The sequence below is a fragment of the Gavia stellata genome, chromosome 4 (assembly GCF_030936135.1).
Source record: "Gavia stellata isolate bGavSte3 chromosome 4, bGavSte3.hap2, whole genome shotgun sequence".
In the NCBI taxonomy this organism is placed as follows: domain Eukaryota; kingdom Metazoa; phylum Chordata; class Aves; order Gaviiformes; family Gaviidae; genus Gavia; species Gavia stellata.
In genome coordinates this window covers 68,471,563-68,490,971 of record NC_082597.1, presented here as the reverse complement: position 1 = coordinate 68,490,971, position 19,409 = coordinate 68,471,563, and the positions used below count along the sequence as shown (strand labels likewise).

At 39.0% G+C, this 19,409-nt stretch overlaps 1 protein-coding gene across 1 annotated transcript; it reads left to right on the top strand.

The window, feature by feature from the left end:
* The first annotated feature begins 8,234 nt into the window (after nt 1-8,234).
* RAD52 (RAD52 homolog, DNA repair protein) lies at nt 8,235-17,124 on the top strand. The gene is made up of 10 exons (XM_009812935.2): nt 8,235-8,336; nt 8,931-9,024; nt 10,740-10,807; nt 11,070-11,188; nt 11,278-11,353; nt 14,336-14,532; nt 14,741-14,877; nt 15,523-15,603; nt 16,132-16,374; nt 16,648-17,124. The coding sequence occupies exons 2-10, from the start codon at nt 8,976-8,978 to the stop codon at nt 16,704-16,706; spliced, it is 1,029 nt and encodes a 342-aa protein (XP_009811237.2). The 5' UTR covers nt 8,235-8,336; nt 8,931-8,975; the 3' UTR covers nt 16,707-17,124.
* The last annotated feature ends 2,285 nt before the right edge of the window (nt 17,125-19,409 follow it).

Sequence of the window (19,409 nt, the reverse complement as noted above, 5' to 3'; positions counted from 1 at the left end):
AGCCTGCTGTAACTGAGCCCTGCCTTCATGCAGGCAGGCAGAGCAAATGACCTGCTCAGGAATCGTTCTAGTTCGATTGTTTTGTGATTGCAAGGGCTAAGTAGCCAAAACCAACATGGACTTCCTTAGCCATTATTCCCAGGCGACACTAAAGTGAGCAGTTACAGTCAATTGGATAGATCTGTAAGACTACACAAGGGATGACACAGTTATCGATATATAAATTATCACTATTTAAATTAATACCTTGTTGCAATAAATACGGTAATTCAGACCTCTCACAATGCTGATAGCTGGCATACATTGAGGTCCCAATAACCTGAACTTCCTTTCAACTGTAGAAGTACAGAATCCATTTTAAATTAATTTCTGAAGAATAATAATGCAGGTAAGTGCATGCTGTAATATACAAGCCCTTTTGTCAAGCCTAAAGTAGCCCCAAAAAAGGATAGTTTACGTTGTTGTCTCAGAAAGCAGAAGGATGAAAATAGACACAATGCCTGAAGTATTCTGTCAATTTCAAACGTAAATGATTTTCCATTTAAAAATAAACAATGTCAACCTGGAGCAAAACAGAAAAACAGAGAGCTTGAGAGCCTTAGATTTTTCCTGGTAACCTTATTAGCGTGTCAGCTTAATATGGTCTTGCCAGAAGTGTCATCTGTGCCTGTAATCACAATGGTTTTTATGATCTGCAGTTTGACAGATCTCCCACAGCTCCTATGGAGTTCAGATGTTTTAGATTCCAGCCTGGATTAATTTCTTGTCTAGTAATTGCATTTGGCAAAACTACAGGCTTTCTACAATTACAATTGGACAGGCTGCTTTTCCCTTTAAGTCCCAAACCGTTACTCTTGATTTAAAAAGCCTGTTCTCTTTTCCTTGCAATGACTAAAGTGGCTTATACATAAATGATGTGGTTATAAATCAATCTGACAGGCTTTTAGAAAGAAGTACCCACATAAATAAGTTACAGTATTTGAGTAATACTTCTGCCAGGTCTGGTCTCCAGAACAAGCTCTTTTCTTTTACTCCGTCTTTATGAATGTGAAACTAGTTGTTCAAGACTGGATTGTTCACGTCTTGGTTTTGTAACTGTGAGGTGTTACTGTTTCACACCTGGAAAAGAGATTGTATGCCAAACAAGTTGTTTCTCTTCTCCTTCAGTTCTACCCCTTGTTGCAATAAAACAGAGCACCTCTTACTACAAACCTAGCTCATTGTTTGTTATTACAGGGACAGAGCACCTCTTACTACAAACCTAGCTCATTGTTTGTTATTACAGGGACAGAGCACCTCTTACTACAAACCTAGCTCATTGTTTGTTATTACAAGGATTTTTTTTTTTTTACTAACATCATTGAAAGATGTTATTTGTGAAGGAGTACAGGTTGATCCCTTTAATGAAACATTGTTTATACAGAATTGTGGATTAATGCAAAGAAATGAAGTAATGCGAGAAATTAAGTAGGATTTATATTCTTAGGAAGCAACAGTATTTCAAATTTAGAATTGTTTGGAACAATCTGTTTCATAAGGTGCTATTAATGCATTTTTAACTAATGAAACTTTGTGGACCCTTTGTAAGGGAAAAGTGACAATGGGTGCTGAATTTTAAAACAGTGAACAAAACTGTAGGAGAGAAGTCATTTACACATAGCACTGCTATTAAGGAACATGTTTGGAGGAGTAACCAGCAAAATTTGAAAAATATGCAGTCTAAAACACAGCAACACATGCGTTAAACTAACCCATTTGGACTGGAATTATATTTGTAATTGCTGGGGAAGCAGGATCCTAAACCAACTTTCAATAGATATAGTGATGTTTGATGAATTAATAATGACAAGTATATAAAGGCTGTTATGACAGAAAACTCAGCATAACGAGTAAGGAGATGAGTTTCTCATCTGTGTTCCAAAAATGCAGGAACTGACCAGATAGGCTTCATTTCAGATGTTGGATGTAGTCAAACATTCTAAATAGAAACACTCCCCCACAAATGCACTATGTTATTCTGCTAAGCTTGTATAAAGATAAGCAAGAAAGAGCTATACACTGTGTTCATTAAATTGTTAATCAGTAAAAAGTGTAACCAGAATTAGTGTTTTCTGTTTTGTGCAGGGAGGGTATCATCATCCTAGACATACCAACAGTAAACCTAGTACTGCCTGATAAATCTAAGGGTTAAATTTTGCTTTTGGAGCCACATATATAGATTCCACTGAAATAAGGTTCCACTGTTTGAATGTATGTCAAATCTGAAATGTGCTGTAACTGAACACAAATTGGTATAGGGGTATTTATACAGCTTGAAAGTGAATGTATTTAAACTACTGCAGATAGCTCAAACTTTCCACATTATACCTTTTCATTTTCTTGCTGGGGTGGTTTTACTACAGAACGTGGCCTGAATCATTCCCAATAAGATGGATCAATATGATATTGGCAAGCATCAAAGGCCACCTTTAGTCTACAACAGACATCTAGTCTCATGACCTCCCTGTGCATTTCACTGCTTAACCTATAAAACACTGAATATCTTTTTCTTCTGTTGACATTAACAGAACATTACCTCACTTTTCTCAAGTCGTCAAGGTTGTTTGCCTAAAGGTATTATCAGAAGTCAAAACTGAAGAGTTATATTGTATGCAATTTTCCCACGGCAATTTTGTAATCTCTTTTCCACTCTTTTTAAACTGTGGTATAGCACAGGCCTGTCTTGATTAGGAACATCGTATACTTGAAAGATGTACACCTCAGCTCAGTGTCGGATAAAGCAACCTTTGCATAACAGGTTAATCAACTTATAGTTTGGAGATACCAGAGGATAGAATACTCCACAGAAATACACAATTTTTGAAGTTTTCTGTATTTTTTGTGTTACAGCAATATGAACCTTAGGTTAAATATGTAGTATTATCTTTAGTGCTTGCTAAATCACTCGTTGCTACATGTATAGCTGTTTACTCTTGGTGGGCTCAGTAGCATTTCATTTATTGAAAGACCGTCAAAGATTTTTGCTCAGCAAACTAAAGCTTCACTGTGAAGGAAACTTACCGTGTAGAGAAGGATGAGGTTGAATAAAAAGCTCTCTAAAAGTGCACAGTATGTTAAAGTCATATCTTATAGATGGTGTGATGCTGCAGTTAATTTCTTGCAACAGCCTTGTTCTAGCTGAGGGTTTCCCAAGTTGTGGTACTTACGCAATTCATGGTATGCAAACTATTTCAAAGTGATGTAAAACTGCTTGCTTCTACCTTACATGCGAAGAGAACTGGGAACTGACACTCATAGCAATGGATTAAGGCACAGTGCATGGTTCAAAAACCTAGTTTGTCAAGACAGAGGGGAACTGGCAGGAGAATAGGTGATTTAGGACCAAAATGTCTTGTTGGAGTAATAGACAGTAGCATAGACAGGTGCGAGAGGATGTGTTCATTTAGAAAATTAGAAGTTATGCGCATACTATCACAGAAGTTGAAGGTGTTGCTGCCATTACCTACAGTAGTAGTTGTGCTTGAACAGATTAAATTCAGGATTATCTATTCTAGAAGATGGGTTATTTTCTACATGGGAATTTGTGTACATACCCAGATTTTTCTCAGCAGCTGCTCAGTTCGCTACCGCCATACAAATAAATACCTACTTCTAGAGTGTTGTTGAATCTTAGTATTTCGTATCCAGTTTCCCAAAACAGCCATTTGTTCAAATTTTGAGCTTTTGTATTATTGACATATTTTTAAAAAAGCAAGATCAAAATATGGTAGTAGTAAAAGCTGTTAAGATTCTTTGCCTGTTCTGGTCTATCAAGGTAACGTTTTGGAGCACAGTGCAACACCTGTAGTCTTGTGTATGTTTTTGCTCAGTGATAAGAAAACTTTCTGAGATCACTACCAGCTAAACTGAAAATAATTCCCTGTAAATAATAAATAATGGTCACAGTCATAATTCCTAGATGTCTTTAAGCTGATGATAAACTGCTTTTTTCATCCTGCATAAGGAGCAAGTATATTTTAATTTTAATTATATTTTAAATTTAATTTTTAGTATTTGAAGTTGGTTTGAAAATACAGCTTTTTTTAACACTGGTTTATGAGTCAGGCAGTCTCCTAGCACTGACCTGGCCCTGGAGGGTATTTGAGGCTCTTTTGTCAATAGTTTATTACCTACTTCAAAATTAATGTTTCATGGGAGTTAAAACGTTGTGGGTAAAGGGGGGGTGAGGAAACAATATTCTACTGAGGAAGGGAAGTGCCTTGTCTTCCTTAGCTCCTGGCTCTGGTGTTGAGGTAGATTTATAACTCCATTTGCAGAATTGACTTTTCTCTCTTCCAAACTCCTACTCTAATAATTTTGAAATTGAAGTTCTGTCACTTCCAAATGCTCTGACAATTGCTTTGAGACATAGGGCTTTGCTGTGCTGCACTTCATTGCATCGGAAAAAAACACCACATAGCTCTAATAGAATGTTTGGTTTAAACCAGGCTCACAGCTGAAGCATACTGTTCCAACAGGCAAAGCCTGAAACTAAACTGGCATCATCTGCCTCCTTCACACAAGCTGTAGAGTAATGCATAATTTGAATACAAACCACTGACATGTTTTTAAACTGTTTATTGCAAAGAGGTATATTGCTAGTATTCTCTAGTGCCATCTGATCTGTTGGTTTAAAATTGTTTGATGTGAAGGTGTTTTCAGCAGAATTCTGTACTTCCTTGTTCTCATTCAGAATCAATTCCCGTATCTTACTCAGAGCTTCATTAAAGTTGTATCTCTTTAGAGAATTTAGACTGACAATGGTGCACACCATATAAAAACTTAAAGAACTTAATACTGCTTTCAGTTAAAGCAATTTTGCTTCAAAATGCCACCCACCTCTTGTGCATAAAAATTTGTGGCAAACTGATAACAGGGCTATGTAGGCAAATACACACATTTCATGCATTGTTTTTCCCAAGGGCTTTATAATAATTAAGTTCTGATTTAGTCTGCTTAGAGTGGGGAAAAAAGTGTACTATTGTTCAAACTTTGATTCCTTCTGCCACTCACCACAGATACTGTTTTTTCTCTCTAATTGTCTCCCTCAGGATGCAATGGACTCTTTGCTTAACAGGGGCAATAGCCTGTGTATCTCCTGATAATACTAATCTCTATATGTTCTCTTCCAAAACCAAATGCATCCACCAAAATTGCCGCAAACTTTTGATTGAAACACATTCAAATGTATAAACACTGTACAATTATACAGCTTTTGGACCGGAGATGAATAATTATAGCCAATCAAAATTAAGGAGAATTTTAGCTACACCTAGCATAATTACCAGTGCTCATACTTGCCAACAAAACAACTAGTATCCTTTTTCTGAAAATTGTTTGCCAAGTTCTCAGTAAACTTTGGCTTCCTTGTTTAGAGACTAGAAAAACAATTTGTTTTAAAAAGTGCTGAACCTGGAGTACAGTAGAAAAACATAATACTAGCCAGCTTCTGACAGACTGTCAAATAACAATCTGCTGAGGATTTTGGACTTTCTCAGACTGTCTTGACATCTCCAGCTGCCTTGTATGTGTATTGATTTGTCGTATATTTGTATTGCATACAAAAGTCTTAGTGATAGAATACCAGTTGTATTCAGCATTTGTGCAAATACAATAAAAGATTGCCTCTATGGGCTTAGGTTGAAGTGCTGCTCAGCTCCTCTGCACGCCTGTTGTATAAGCTCTCACTAAGACCACCTCTCTAGCAGCAGGGTGGAGTGGTAATGCAGTACTGGGTAGTTGTTGGATACTGGCTTGGAAAAGGGTGCCATCTACTGAATTATTGGTACAACTTCTTAAAATTCTTACAGGTTCTGTATGTTTTTCAACTCTGCATAGTTTATATGATACCATCATAACACAAGGCAGTATGATTACAGTCAAAACAACAATCTAAAATAAAGACTGACAAGTCCGGCTATAGACAAGAAAAATTTTAGAAAGTTGCCTCTGCTTTTTATCAGTCTAAGTATTAGTGGATATTGAAAGTGATCTCGGAAGACAGTGCTGAAGAATCTGAAAGAGGGAATTATTTTGGTTTTCCTTACCTAGAATGGTACAATGCATTCACATTTACCTAAAAGGAAAAAAAAATAAAAATGTATCATTTGTTACCAGTGTAATATTTAGAATAAGGACTCGAGACATGATTCACTTCTTGTTCTAGTCTCTGATCTTATGCAGGATCCAGATGCTGTTGAATTTTATATTTTTTTTTTTTTTGACTAGCAAGAATAATTTTTTTTGTTCTTTAAATAAAATAATTATTTCACTGTTGTCATATAATTTAATTTAGGCTCACCCTTACTAGTTTCATGGATGGAAGACCAGAACAGTGCCTCTGCTTCTAGGATGAAACTAGCCGTTTCTGCCTACATAGTATAACATATTTAAGAAGAAGGGTTTTGACTGTTCTGAAACAACATCAGAAAACAAATTTCCAGGTGGGACTGCAGCAGTTCCATGGAGTGAGAAGTATAATATTACTGTGATGTCCAACATATCTATTACAGAATATTGTTTGTTATACTCACCAGGCAGTGGACTTCAACAGCTTTTTGGCTTGTCTTCATACAGACTGTTAGTTCTGTTATCTTCAGTGTTTGTATTTTCTCTTATCTTTAGGGATGCCGGAAAGTCAAGGGAAAGACAGCGAAAGCCACATCAGCAGCAATAGTTCCAGCACTAGCAATTCGGTTGCTTGCTTTGGACAGGTCAGTTCCTTTTGCCTGAGAGGGAAATAGAAGTTTTATGCTTGCATTTCTGGAAATCTGCTCTGCATATTTACTCATTTTAAAGTTAGACATAGTAAGGCTGGAGTCGCATCCATTACCCTAGCTATGCTGTAGCTAATTGTACATTACATTTTCCTCCATGATAGCCTTGGCATGCCTCGAGTTACAATAAATTGCTCTGGATTCTTCACAAAAGGTTTTTCATTTTGTTCCTTAAAAATGGAGCTCATTTTATTCTCTTATTCCCAGATGGCCTGGATCATGCTTACACACATTCTCAGTACTGGTTCAGAAAAGTCAACTACTTTCAGCTATTAAAAAATAATTTTAAAAAATTTAAAATAATTTGAGAAAAAGAAAACCATATCTGGACTGAACAGACCTTTTGGTGGTGAATTCTCTTCTCCATGATAGGCATTTATACATAGTTCCTGAATATGGCATAGGCATGTGCGCTCTCCCTTTTTCCTTATGCCTTTTTGTTACAGGCTTACATTTTAGCGTGAGAAAAAGACAAAGTTATTCCTTTACGTTTAAATAGAATCAAATACAAATTAGAGAGGTTTCACGGGCGTTGGAACTTACATGTCACACACTCTGTCGAATTCTGTATTCTGCTGAATACTGGGCAGCCAATACATGCATACCCAATACTTACGATTTAGGTGGTAAAATCTCTGTTCTGTCCCACATCAGAGCATAGCAACACAAGCTTTTTAGTGCTGGAATCCTTAAACACGCATTTAGGCTTCTCTAACCTTTACAGATTGTAAATTGTATTTCTACTAAGACAATGAGCAGAAGTTACAACATTTTAGGCTTCCAGTGATGCTGATGTTATCTAATACCAGTGATGTTGGAGTTATCCAAAGGACCTTCCCTGCATGAGGGGAATTTGCTGAACACTCCTCAAGAAGTTCCTATTTTGACTGCTGGCCTGAGCTGCTATCCTCCCTGCCCTGATGGCGTATCAGGGTAGAGTAACCTTAAACTTTGGTTTTATTGGAGTTTTTAAATACACTTTTCTTGTTGGTCACAGAGATACTACGTTTTATTTTTGAGAGGTAAAATATAAGCTTATATGTGTGTTCCTGGCAACCTTCACTAGAATTATGAGTGCATTAAGATTTCAATAGGATACTAATAGGCCTGGCTCGCCTCAGTTTTTCTAAAGTAAGTGATGGTTATGGGAAATGAAAAAGAATTGCCACAGCTCAATAATTAATGCTTATATACATATACTTCAAGAGTAAGAGAAAAAAAACGCAATATAATGCACAAATGTAATGCGTGCACACACCCTGAGATCTTTCTTTGTCTGTTACATCCCGATTCTAAAAATGGATCATACACCTCTTGGTAGGACTGTACGTGGAAAAATGGGATAAAGAAGTCATATTAGGAGAAGAGGGGGAGCTAAAATAGGGAGAGTGAGATCTGTCTTACCTTGTTTTTGTGAAGTATCAATATACAGCAAGTGAATATCAAGCTATCCAGCATGCTCTTCGTCAGAGACTGGGCCCAGAATATATCAGCAGTCGGCAAGCTGGAGGAGGACAAAAGGTATGAACAAACATGCATAGATGTTTCAATTCACATCTTTTTCCAGGAAAACTAGGGTAAAAAAAAGTTACAATAATCCTTATTTTTTTTAAGTTAATTTCCCACTAGTAGTTTAATATGCAGCTGTGAAAGCAATGTCAGCATAGCATAAATTCTGGCTTTTACTGAGCCACAGGTTCCTTTTACACTTTAAAGACAGACCTAATTTTTCAGTGCTTCATCCTTTACAAGGGAATATTTATCTACTTGTGGAAGGAACATTGAAATTTTTTTCTTACTTTTTTCCCAGAACGGGAATATATGAAGCACTGTATGACATTGGCTGCATTTTACCCTCTTCAGTGCCCGCTAGCTCTGCCTTCCTTTGATTAAGTTTTATTTGTTGTCATATTTAACCCCCATTACGGTTGCTGGAAGAAGGTGAACCTAAAGCTGCACCATTATCCTTTTATTCACATTATCTGAACCTCGAACTTACCTGGGTTTCCTCAGTGTAAGATGATGTGTGTAATCACTCTTTAAAATAAAGCGTGTATATATGTGTGCACATGCATATATATTTATATAGTTATGTATATATGCTTTTCTCTTCAGGTCTGTTACATTGAGGGTCACAAGGTAATCAGTCTGGCCAATGAGATGTTTGGCTTCAACGGCTGGGCTCATTCAGTCACTCAGCAGAATGTTGGTGAGTATCTCTTGAGGATAAAGAAGTCTTACCTCTCGTTTCACTGTGAGGCCCTGAAGGAGGTCGCTCAGATAAGGACCAGGCCCCCCTCTGAGGTCTCTCAGATAAGGACCAGGGTACCTATCCTAGAACTTGATCACTTCAAGGAACCTGGGGTGAGGCATGTGGAATTTCCAGGTGTCTTAGCAGTTGGTAAGAATGAGAGAAACTGAATAATAATGGAGCTTCTCTTTTCTTTTTAGATCTTGCACTGGAATGTCATGGTCATTATTCTAAGTGTGTTTATGATTATTCTTGAGCTATTCTAGTCAAGTTTTCTGATCTCTATGGGAATACTCAGTCAGAAGTAATTATGATTAAACAATTTAACACCCAGCAGCCCTGAGCCAACTTTCATACTCACCTGTAATTTTTATATTCTAACAAGTTAATATTCTCAGTTAATATTCCTCTGATCTTTAGGGACCCATCTTTTTCTGCAGATTCTTCTTCTAGCCAATACCTGGTTCTGAGATTTTTATGTTAGAAAGCTTTGGAAGAATTCTTGTTCTAGAAAATGTTATTCAGATGATCTTAAAGCTTATGCTTCTTCCATGTCAATAGCTGAAGTAGTACCTACCAGAGGAGTATTGTCCTTGTTTGCAGATCTGCTGTGCTTAGGCTGAAGACTGGTTGTTAAAGTAGCTCAATAAAGCTCCGTAAATGTACCTCTTTCCTTCCCCCCCACCTTCAGAAATCTTTTTTTACCTCAGGCTGGTAGATTCTAGACATAAAACAGGTTACTTCACTGGTTTCCATCTATTCTGTACCACTTTTTTTCCCCCTCTTTTCAGTCAAGAAAGGACTGAGATCCCTCAAACTTCTATCATTTTCAAATAATGCCATAGCAAGTCATTCCTTAGCAATTCAGAGACAGAAGATTCTGTTAAGTTTGGTTTTAAATTCCTGGGTAGAAAAAGGGCTTGCACCTCTGACAGGTTTACAAAACAATTGAAGAAATAGATCAGATCAGTACAGAAGAACTTTTGGACCCCAGGGTACAGTTACTGGAACTTCAAAGCATTTAATTTCAGACGTGTCATGTTTCTATCAGACTTGCAAGACTGCTAACTAGAGTGCCCTATGTATATTGTATAGCATTGCTTTTGGTGTAAAATAAGGTAGGATTAGAGATTCTGGATTGAAAGTTGTATTGCAACCTGTTAAGCTCTTCAGGCACTCTGGCCTGGATAAAACCATTTGCAAAATTTTGCAGACTGGAAACTTCTAGTATATAATAGGAAAGACATTACTTTTATAGACAACAGAGTTTCTTTTCCATTGCTGTTTTTATAAATTGATACTTTAAATCTTTTCTTCCAGTTGAAAAAATTGTTATGCTTTGAATAAGAAGTGACGCTTACAACTCTTCTTTTTTTCATATGTTTAAGATTATACATGTAGTAGTAAGGTTGAGTGATTGGCAGGTCTAGCCACTGATAACCAGAAAGTATCACGTAACATGCCCAGAGCATATATGCAAGTCAGCATTCTCAAACTACAGTTAATATTTTGTAAGTAAGTCATGCTCTATTTTATAGAAGATGATACAGTATCTTGGGCACATTCAGCAAGGGTGGTACAGGTTTATGAATGTCCTCAAAGGACAAAATAAGATCTAAATGTGGATCAGAAGTCTTTTGTATTATTTAGGATGTTACTTTTCCCTCCCCCAGACTTTGTTGACCTCAACAACGGCAAGTTCTATGTGGGGGTCTGTGCATTTGTGAAAGTTCAGCTTAAGGTAAGTGCATTTTTTTGTTTGCTCTGTCTATACAGTTGAGCAATTGCCTAAAGCTGTGAATGAAAGTTCATGCACAGGTCAGACTGTGGTCCTTGAGTACTGTACTACACCAGAGAGCCTAGCGGTGTCCAGAACATTGACCTTGCTGTAGAACAACCAGCTAAGAGCCAGTAATCAGGCTTAGGAAAGCACAGCATCTAACAAGAAGTGCTGTATGTGCAGAAATTCCGTTACACTTACTATTTTTAAAATTTTACTGCAGGATGGGTCATACCATGAAGATGTGGGGTATGGAGTCAGTGAAGGCCTAAAATCTAAGGCTTTGTCCCTAGAAAAGGCAAGAAAGGAAGCAGTAACAGATGGACTGAAGAGGGCACTCAAGTAAGTGAAGATCAGTACTTGTACATTTTCAGAAGTTAAGCGAGACTTAAACGTTATTTTCAGTCACAGTGAGCTCTCTTATTTCTCAGGTGCTTTGGGAATGCTCTTGGAAACTGCATCCTAGACAAAGACTACCTACGAGCCGTGAATAAGCTTCCACGTCAGGTGCAGTACATGGGCTGTTAGAGCAGGGACTGCTAGATGTCCACTGCTCCTGGTCCTTCATATTAAAAAGATTACAAATAATTATATGAATACATATCATCCCTGAATGTTCCCAGCTATGAGACCAACAGCCTTTGCTTGCTAGTTTGTGTGAACTGTTTGTTACAGAGTTCTTCCCCAACATTTTACCACAACTGCTCTAAATTTTGACTATTTGCAGTAGGCAAGATTACTATGGCGAAGAAGCAGTATCCTACTCAAGATCTCATGTGACATTTATGACATGTTTTCTCAGTCTTTCTGTTCAGTGCCAATAATGCATACATCTGTGTTCACAGCAGATTAAATGTTACCACAGGAAGCACTAAACTGTTTACAATAGCTCGGTCTAGGTGCCATTTTCTCCATGTGCTGCAGTTCTTAAGACTGTTTGAGCTTTGTCAGTCGCAACAACTCAGTTCATTGCTCTCATCTAGGCACTTCTGCTTTAAATGTGTATCAGCAATGATACCAGTATCAAGTTACATATTCATCACACAGGTGAAATGGAAATCCTTGAGAGAATAGAGTCTGTCAAGGCTGCATGCATGTTCTTTACTGCATACTTTTGCACTGTATAAGGCAAAAAACAGAACACATTTCTCAGTTTGTTCTCATTGTCAGTGGCACAATCCTTTTTACTATTATGAATTTTAAAAATCAGACTTACTTCTCATATTCCTCTCATTACTGGACTTTTTCAGGAATAAAAAAAAGATGGGAAATAACTGCATACAGTGACACAATTTCCAGTTGCTGTAATAGGTCATAAAACCAGAGGCTGTGGGCAGGGCAGAAGAGTAGGCAGACAGTACGTTTGTTATCTGTGTAACCTACCCTAAAGCAGGTACAGCTCCTCTGTGCATTCCTGCAAAATCAGGACTATTTCATTTAGTCCTGAAGTCTTTCAAGCTGACAGCCTATATGTCATCCAGTGGGCAGTAGGAAAAAGGAGCGTTCTTTAGACTTTAGAGAGCTCTGGCAGAAAACAGGAAGCTTTTCCATGAGAAAGACTTCCTCCTTCAAATAAAGTTTTTAATATGCATAGCCCAGGATATCCTAGAAAAAATACCAGGTGTGTCACATACCAAAGCTGCATGTTGTAACTGAAACTTTCACTTAATTTTAAGCAAAATCCATATAGTAGCAATGTCAATATATGCATTGATAGTTGCTTTGTCCTTTTACTAACTACTATTCAAAGTCTACCAGGCCCTAATGCACATCACAGCTAGATAGAAAATACACTCAGCACAGACCCTGTAACAAAATTTACAGTGTGCCTGTATTTCACCCCTCAGTGTTCTGGTTAGAATAGTTAACAAGTAGTTACTCTGTAACAGTGTTTTTGTACTGAGGTCTCAAGCAGAGGTAATTTCTAAAGGTGGTTTCAATTTTCAGTTAACCAAATTGGATCCTCCCCAAAAGAACACTGCAAAATACAAGATGCATCTATGATAGAAAGGGTGAACCAAACTGTTTAGACTGGACCCAGGACAACTTTTAGCTTTGCCAGTCACTTCAAAGTTTTACCACAGAACTGCAAAACAAGTAGCGCTATTTTTTTTTGCTACAAGAACAGTGTACAAATGGCCCTGCAAATGTCCTCTGCTTGACTTCAAAAATGTGTTGGTACCTGAATTTTGCAACTGAATTATGGGAGCGGGATGTACTAGACTTGGCAGCTGGAGGATGAGGAATAACATTAGGAAGATTTACACTCCAATTTATTTGTTTTAAATACCTGATACGATACTACTGGCAAACTGTGGCTCTTGAATATATGAAGAATTAGCATGTACAACTGATCTGTACCTGAACACTTACCGTCCTTGCCATAATATGGTTCTTATCCTTACTGAACAATAAGAAGCCACGTAGGTTTCAGTTTGCAAGGGAAGAGCTGCAGTTACTTTTACTCTGTGAAGCACTAGGTCAAACAGTGAACCTTCTGAGGTAACCAACACCATGGAGAAATGCTTCTTCTGGAGGTCTTTGGTCCAGAGAGAGACAAGAAATTGTGATGTACATCTTCATCAGTGACAACCGTACTTCAACCCTATTCTTTCAGAGCTATCGCAATTTAGAAGTATGCTGTGATGTAACACAGCTGTCTTTGTAGTATTAAAGTTGTCCTGGCTGTTACTGAGGTTGCACCTCAGCCACCAACATTAATCTGGTTAGCTCCTGATGTGTACCAGTTGGGGGCAGTCGGCTTCTAGGCAGTAACCTACCTTGCACGTTGAGGAAAAAGTAAGCCTTTTACAACTGCTGATCCATGGAGCTTCATAGTAAAGTTGCCTTCATCATACTATAACTTACCAAACTCTGCTAGTCAGCCTAGAGCTGTGAGGCCATTCTGTCTAGCTAACAGCCTGTAGGAGCAGATCCAAAGTGACACCTTGCCAAGGAAAGATGGCACAGATCTCTGCTTTGCCAGGGTCATTGTCTATTAGTGGCATTGCCACAAATTTGTAAAAACACATCCCGTCTAATAAAAAGAGAATGGCATACCTTCCTCAGCGACCTCATGATTGCAGAGCTGAGTAAAGGTCTGCCATGCCCTTTAATACAAGCATGAAAATGGAACTGGTGAAACTAAGAGGCTCAGCAACAGACTTGTGAGGCTGGCTGAGAAGCTGTAGAATTCTGCATTGATCATCTGCAGCTGTTCTCATTTGCAGAGAGCACCGCTATGGGGAGACATGGGCTATCTGCCCTGAAGCTCTGAACTATTAAACTAGCACAATGTCGCATGAATTCAACGATTAACTAACGGAATGACTTTGCACTGAAAATGCATTTCAGTTTTCTAAACGTGCTATTCCACTTTCAGCAAACAAACTAGATTTTTCAACAGTACTGTATAGGAAAAGCCTGTGCATATTTCATTAACTTGATGAGGGGAATTTCTGAATATGTTTTCTTTTTTTGCTTTACTAGATACCCACTGAGTTAGATTTGATCAAAGCTAAAAGAGAGGACTATGAGCCTGAAATAGAGAAAGCAAGATACAATGGCTGTTTGGAAAGGCAGAATGCAGGAGGGGGACAACATTGTGAGATGGCATCTACTTGTAAGCCCGGTCAGACAGAAGCTGCTGTAGTGATGGTAGATCAGAAACAGCCAAATAATTCCAGGTGAGACTGCTATTATAAATTTATTTTATAAGCTATATTAGAAGTTACTGTACCCTTTAAAACACACGGACAGCCCAATTTGGAAGATGCCATAAAATTCTAGTTCAGTGGATTTTCCTTGCTGTTATTTCTTTGTGCATTTTTTTCTTCATAAAATGTAATTGCTGAAATCCTGTTTAACTTTGTGCTTGCTTGGGGGGAGGGGCAGAAATACAGACTCCTTAGCTAGTGAGCGTGATGCCACTTACCAGCGGAAATTGCGACAAAAGCAGCTACAGCAACAGTTCCGGGAACAGATGAAGATAAAGCATCAGGTTCCGGTAGTTACTCCTAGCAGCAAACAGGGTAAGACTTGGCATTAAAAATTGACAGTTTTAATGATAGGTTCTGGCAGGCATGTGTTGCCCTCAATACAGGAGCCTGACCAGTTTCATTCGCTTTTGTATGGTACCATCAACACACCTTTGAGACCAGAGGAAGGAGGATTATCATACTTTTCCCCTGCCCCATGTTCTTAAAGTGGCAGGAATGTCAGGTCTAAAACTGCATTATTAAAACTGCAACTTTCCAACCACCCTAAAGCTTCATGCAGCACAGCAGCTGTTGTCAGTACCATTAACGTGCTGCACCTGAGCTGAGGCTGCAGCATTTCACTGAGGTGGTTGCAGGCAAATAGATACTGCATTAGCTACTAATATATTGCTCTTTATTCATGGGGAAGTCTGGACAGCTGTGTGGTAAGCAGGAACTTGAGGATAGGATAAACAGGCTAAAACCCAGTTTAAAGTAGCACAGTTGTTCTTATTAGCCATCATCAGGTACAGAATCTTACCATTCCACATACTGCTACCAAAACATAACCAGCTCTAGGAAAAAAAGAGGACTTGGTGGCAGCTGCTGCTTATCATTTCAGACTTTTGCTCTGTTAAGGAGCAAAAGGGTTCTTCTGTATTTCTAATACTAATCTTGTCTTCTGTTACCTCCATCCAGCAATATCCGATCCGCCTGTAAAGCACAGCACTCCAGCGGCAGTACAACAGGAACTAGAAATAGAAGAGGAGTTCTTTGCAGGTCAGCCAAAAAGCGATGAGTAATAGTGTGTTAAATCATTAGCATTTAAATCAACTCTTCAAAGTACAGTGTAAAGGTAAAAGTTTTGAAGAGGTTGGAATAATAGAAGTGCAAATATGAGTCTGATCTTTGCAATACAAACCTTGCTTGAGTGGCAGGGAAACGATGTCCATTACCATGAGGAGTTTCACACTATGCTTTTCAGTAGAGAGTTGTCATACCTATTTGGTAAACCCTTTTCGTCAAGTGATACTGCACAGAAACAGATCATTTGTGAGGGTGAGGGGGTGTCTTAATATAACCATTACTGTTGGGGTCACACTTACATCATGGTGCCTGGACATTAAGTCCAGAGCACAAGGGATAGTACCGTTTCCCTGCTGTGCACTGACATAAAAGATGCTTTACAGTTTCACTTTTGTAGTGGCCACCACTTGCAGGAAAAGAGCAGGCTGGTCCTGGAGTTACTGACATTCCTGTAGTACAATACTGTCGTCTTTGGTTTGACCACCTTTTCATTCATTCTAGATGATCCTGAACTTTGGGACATTTCCTTGGAGACCATTGATCTTAAGATAATGGGTCACAAAATGGCAGATCCATCAGCTGGACACCGGACACCTGAAACACCCCGTGGATGTCATCAGATGGCTACTCGTAACCGGACACCTCACAGAATCAATTACCACAAAGCTTCTGCTAGACTTGCACAATTGCAGCCATCTGCTACAATCATGAGCAACAGCAGCTGTGCCAACCAGCATATCCCAGGTACGTGCTACTAAAAAATGACCAAGTTCTGTCTTAACAATGGGTCTTGGCTTTGAAAGCAGTGCTGTTAAATTAGTCAACTGGAGTGGGAGAAACACCCGTCTTTTCTTGGACCTGGCTACAGATGCTGTGATAGTGGGCTAGGAGAACTACCTGGTTTTTCCATACAACTGTCCTACGAAGGAAGAGCTAGAAAAAGAATTGAAGGGCACTTTTAGAAGTAGAAAAAAGCTTTAAGAAACTTCTGTTTCTCACTGTCTCCCTGTTTGGCAGAGTGCAGCCCCCACAGGAGAAGTCAAAGCTTGAAGAAAAGGAGACTAGAACCTACATAGGACACCTGGTGGTATCATTACCTCCATACTGGATTACATGAGAAGGCTGCAGTTGGCTGTTCAAATTATGTGAGGAAGTCTAATGCACTAATGGATTTTCCTGTATATTATGGTGAAGAAACACAGAAGAGTTTAATACAGCCAGCAAGAACTTAATGTACTTTTAGGTTATGAACATGTTTTAGATGCCTTTTTCTATAAACAAGCAATCATTTGTGCTTCTGCAGCACTAGACTTGTGGCTGTATTACAAGCTGACATTACGTGTAATTTGCGTGAAATGATAACAGAATTAATCTTTAAAATGAGATGCAGTTCATAGCATCTTTCTCCTTCAGTGTTGCATTTCAGCACAGAGAAAAGAGATTTTCAGTAAAATGGGGAGAGGGTGGGTTATGGCCAGATGACAAAGCCTACAAGCTGTGGTCTCCCGTTTCAGTGAGGCTGGGGTGTGAAGCTGTGGCAGTGTCCGCCTCTGACATGCAGCCCAGCCGTTTGCCCTGTGGCTGCTGCCCTGTGGCTGCACAGACAGGGTCAGAGCCCATTGCTCCTCCTCAGCCATATGAGATTCCTGTGCAGCAGCAGCAGATTTCGGCTGTGCCTGCGCAACAGGGTGGCACAGTGGCAGGAGCACGCTGGAACTGCTGCCAGGGAGCTGCACATAGCATCTCGGACAGTGCTTGGACCCTTTGTAAAATGAATGGGAGCGGCACTTTTGTTTTTAAATAAGCTTTCAACCCTTTTCAATATAAAAATAAACGTGAAATTTGAAAAACAAACCACACTTGTAGCTGTTTGTGCCTCTATACCCTTCAAACCATTACAACTCATTTCCTGTTTAACAAGCTCAAAGTTGACACATTCTGACTAGTTACAAGTAGGAAGCTAGAGAGACTACCACCATGTCTGCACAGCCTTGCATTTGCTTTAAGATTGGCAACAGAAAGCTTCAAGTGGGTTTTAAACTTAAGAGCAAAGCAACAGCTGTTCCTTCCAGTAAGAAGGTCAAAGAAAGAATTTTTAAGCAGTATTCAAACTGAATACAGTAGTATTTTTCAGAAGTGCAGTGCTGGAGACAAGGAGGATGATACCGCATTACTGGAAGGTAGAGCTGGACCAGAAAAATTTACACTAACTCTTTGCTCAGTCCAGCCCCGAAATCAATGTCAGACTTGAAACAGGACCTTGTTCCTTGTGCTTTGCCATCACTGCTTTATCTGGTCAGGCCTCTTAAAGCAGTCTAAATGTAAATACATTTGAAGTATTCAGCATTTATTCCTGTTTCTCCTACTTCACCTTCACTGCTTAATTGGCCCTTTTTCCTTAAAAGATCCTTTATTATCCACTTACCTCCTCAACAGGACAAAGAACAACAATTGACTTCAGTATGGGAAGACAGGACAAATTATAATTAACTGTAATTGATTACATCTAGAAAATAGTTTCACATTTCACTGTACTTGTTTCTCTCCAATTCAGTGCTGCCTTCAGAATAGCTCAGGAAAGAAATACATACCACATGTTTGAGTCATGCACTCACTGTTGAAATCAGATACCTGTTAGGAAGGGAATGTGCAGATGTTCAGGATTACTGTATTCAAAGCCACTCCCAACTTTTACAACAAAAAAATTAAAATCCCATACAAACACAACTGCATCAGCTTTCTTGACTCTACAGAAACCGCAAACGTAGCCATGCCTCCTCTAAAAGAGATCACCGCAATAAGTCTCTCAGGATTGGTCCCTTTTAAAAGGGCAGTAAAGCTTATACTTGGAGCTTTTTTTTTTCCTTTAAGGCCTTGAGCTGCATGACTCATAAACAGAAGCTGTTCTTAAAATGGAAAGAAATGCAGCAGCAATTAGTGTTTAGAAATACCAAATAATTCCTGCAAGTCTACAGCTGTTTGAGAATGACGCTGTGAAGTAGTTCCACTCTTTACCAGTACTGTCGCAAATTTGGGGATGGAATTCCTATTATACAGCTACACTAAAAAGTTTCTCCTCCCCTGCACCACAGGTGCCCATCCCTGCTTCCTTCCACCTCAGAGAGGAGGGCAATGGACCCAACAGAAAAAGAGGAGTAGGACTCTTCTGTGCCCGGGACCGGGGCTTCCCCAGCCCTTTGAGCACACCCTGGCTCTAGCTTCACTGCCAAAAGGAAGCACAGAACCACTGCTAGTGAAGCTCCACCTGTGTTTCAAACAGGGAGAGCTGCCAAGTTCTTGACTGTCATAGCTGAGCATGTTTCTCTGCTATTTGGTAACTTCTTGACAGTCTCAGCCGCAGAAGCAATCGTACTGTTCACATGTTATCCTTCACCCCTTCTCCCTCCCTTTTCCTTAGGCCCCTGCTCTCATCATGGAGATCCATTCTATGAATTATTCTTTATGGTACCTTGTTTCAGAGTACTCTATTAAAAGGACAAAGGCTCGTTACTGATCACTGCTTTTGACAAGTTAAGGGTCTCATTAAAATGGGTTTCTTGTACTTTCCTGTGATAAACTGGGTAACAGTTAAATCACTCCAGGAAGAGGATGGAGAGGTTTGAACCTGCTGTTCAACAAGAAAACCCACAGCTCAACAAAAGCAGGTTTGGTTTATTTGAATTACTTCATTAAATATTCTACAAAGGTAACAAATTGCAGCACAAAGCGCAATCATACAAGAAGCGCAGTGCCTGGGTTTAGTGCAAAACATACAACTA

What these genes read in the sequence shown, in the direction of transcription:
- RAD52 (XM_009812935.2), top strand. Translation starts at nt 8,976, where the DNA reads ATGTTTGGCTTCAACGGCTGGGCTCATTCAGTCACTCAGCAGAATGTT. An exon ending in GGACTGAAGAGGGCACTCAA is followed by an intron (nt 11,189 to 11,277) that starts GTAAGTGAAGAT and finishes CTTATTTCTCAG; the next exon opens with GTGCTTTGGGAATGCTCTTG. An exon ending in TGAATAAGCTTCCACGTCAG is followed by an intron (nt 11,354 to 14,335) that starts GTGCAGTACATG and finishes TTGCTTTACTAG; the next exon opens with ATACCCACTGAGTTAGATTT.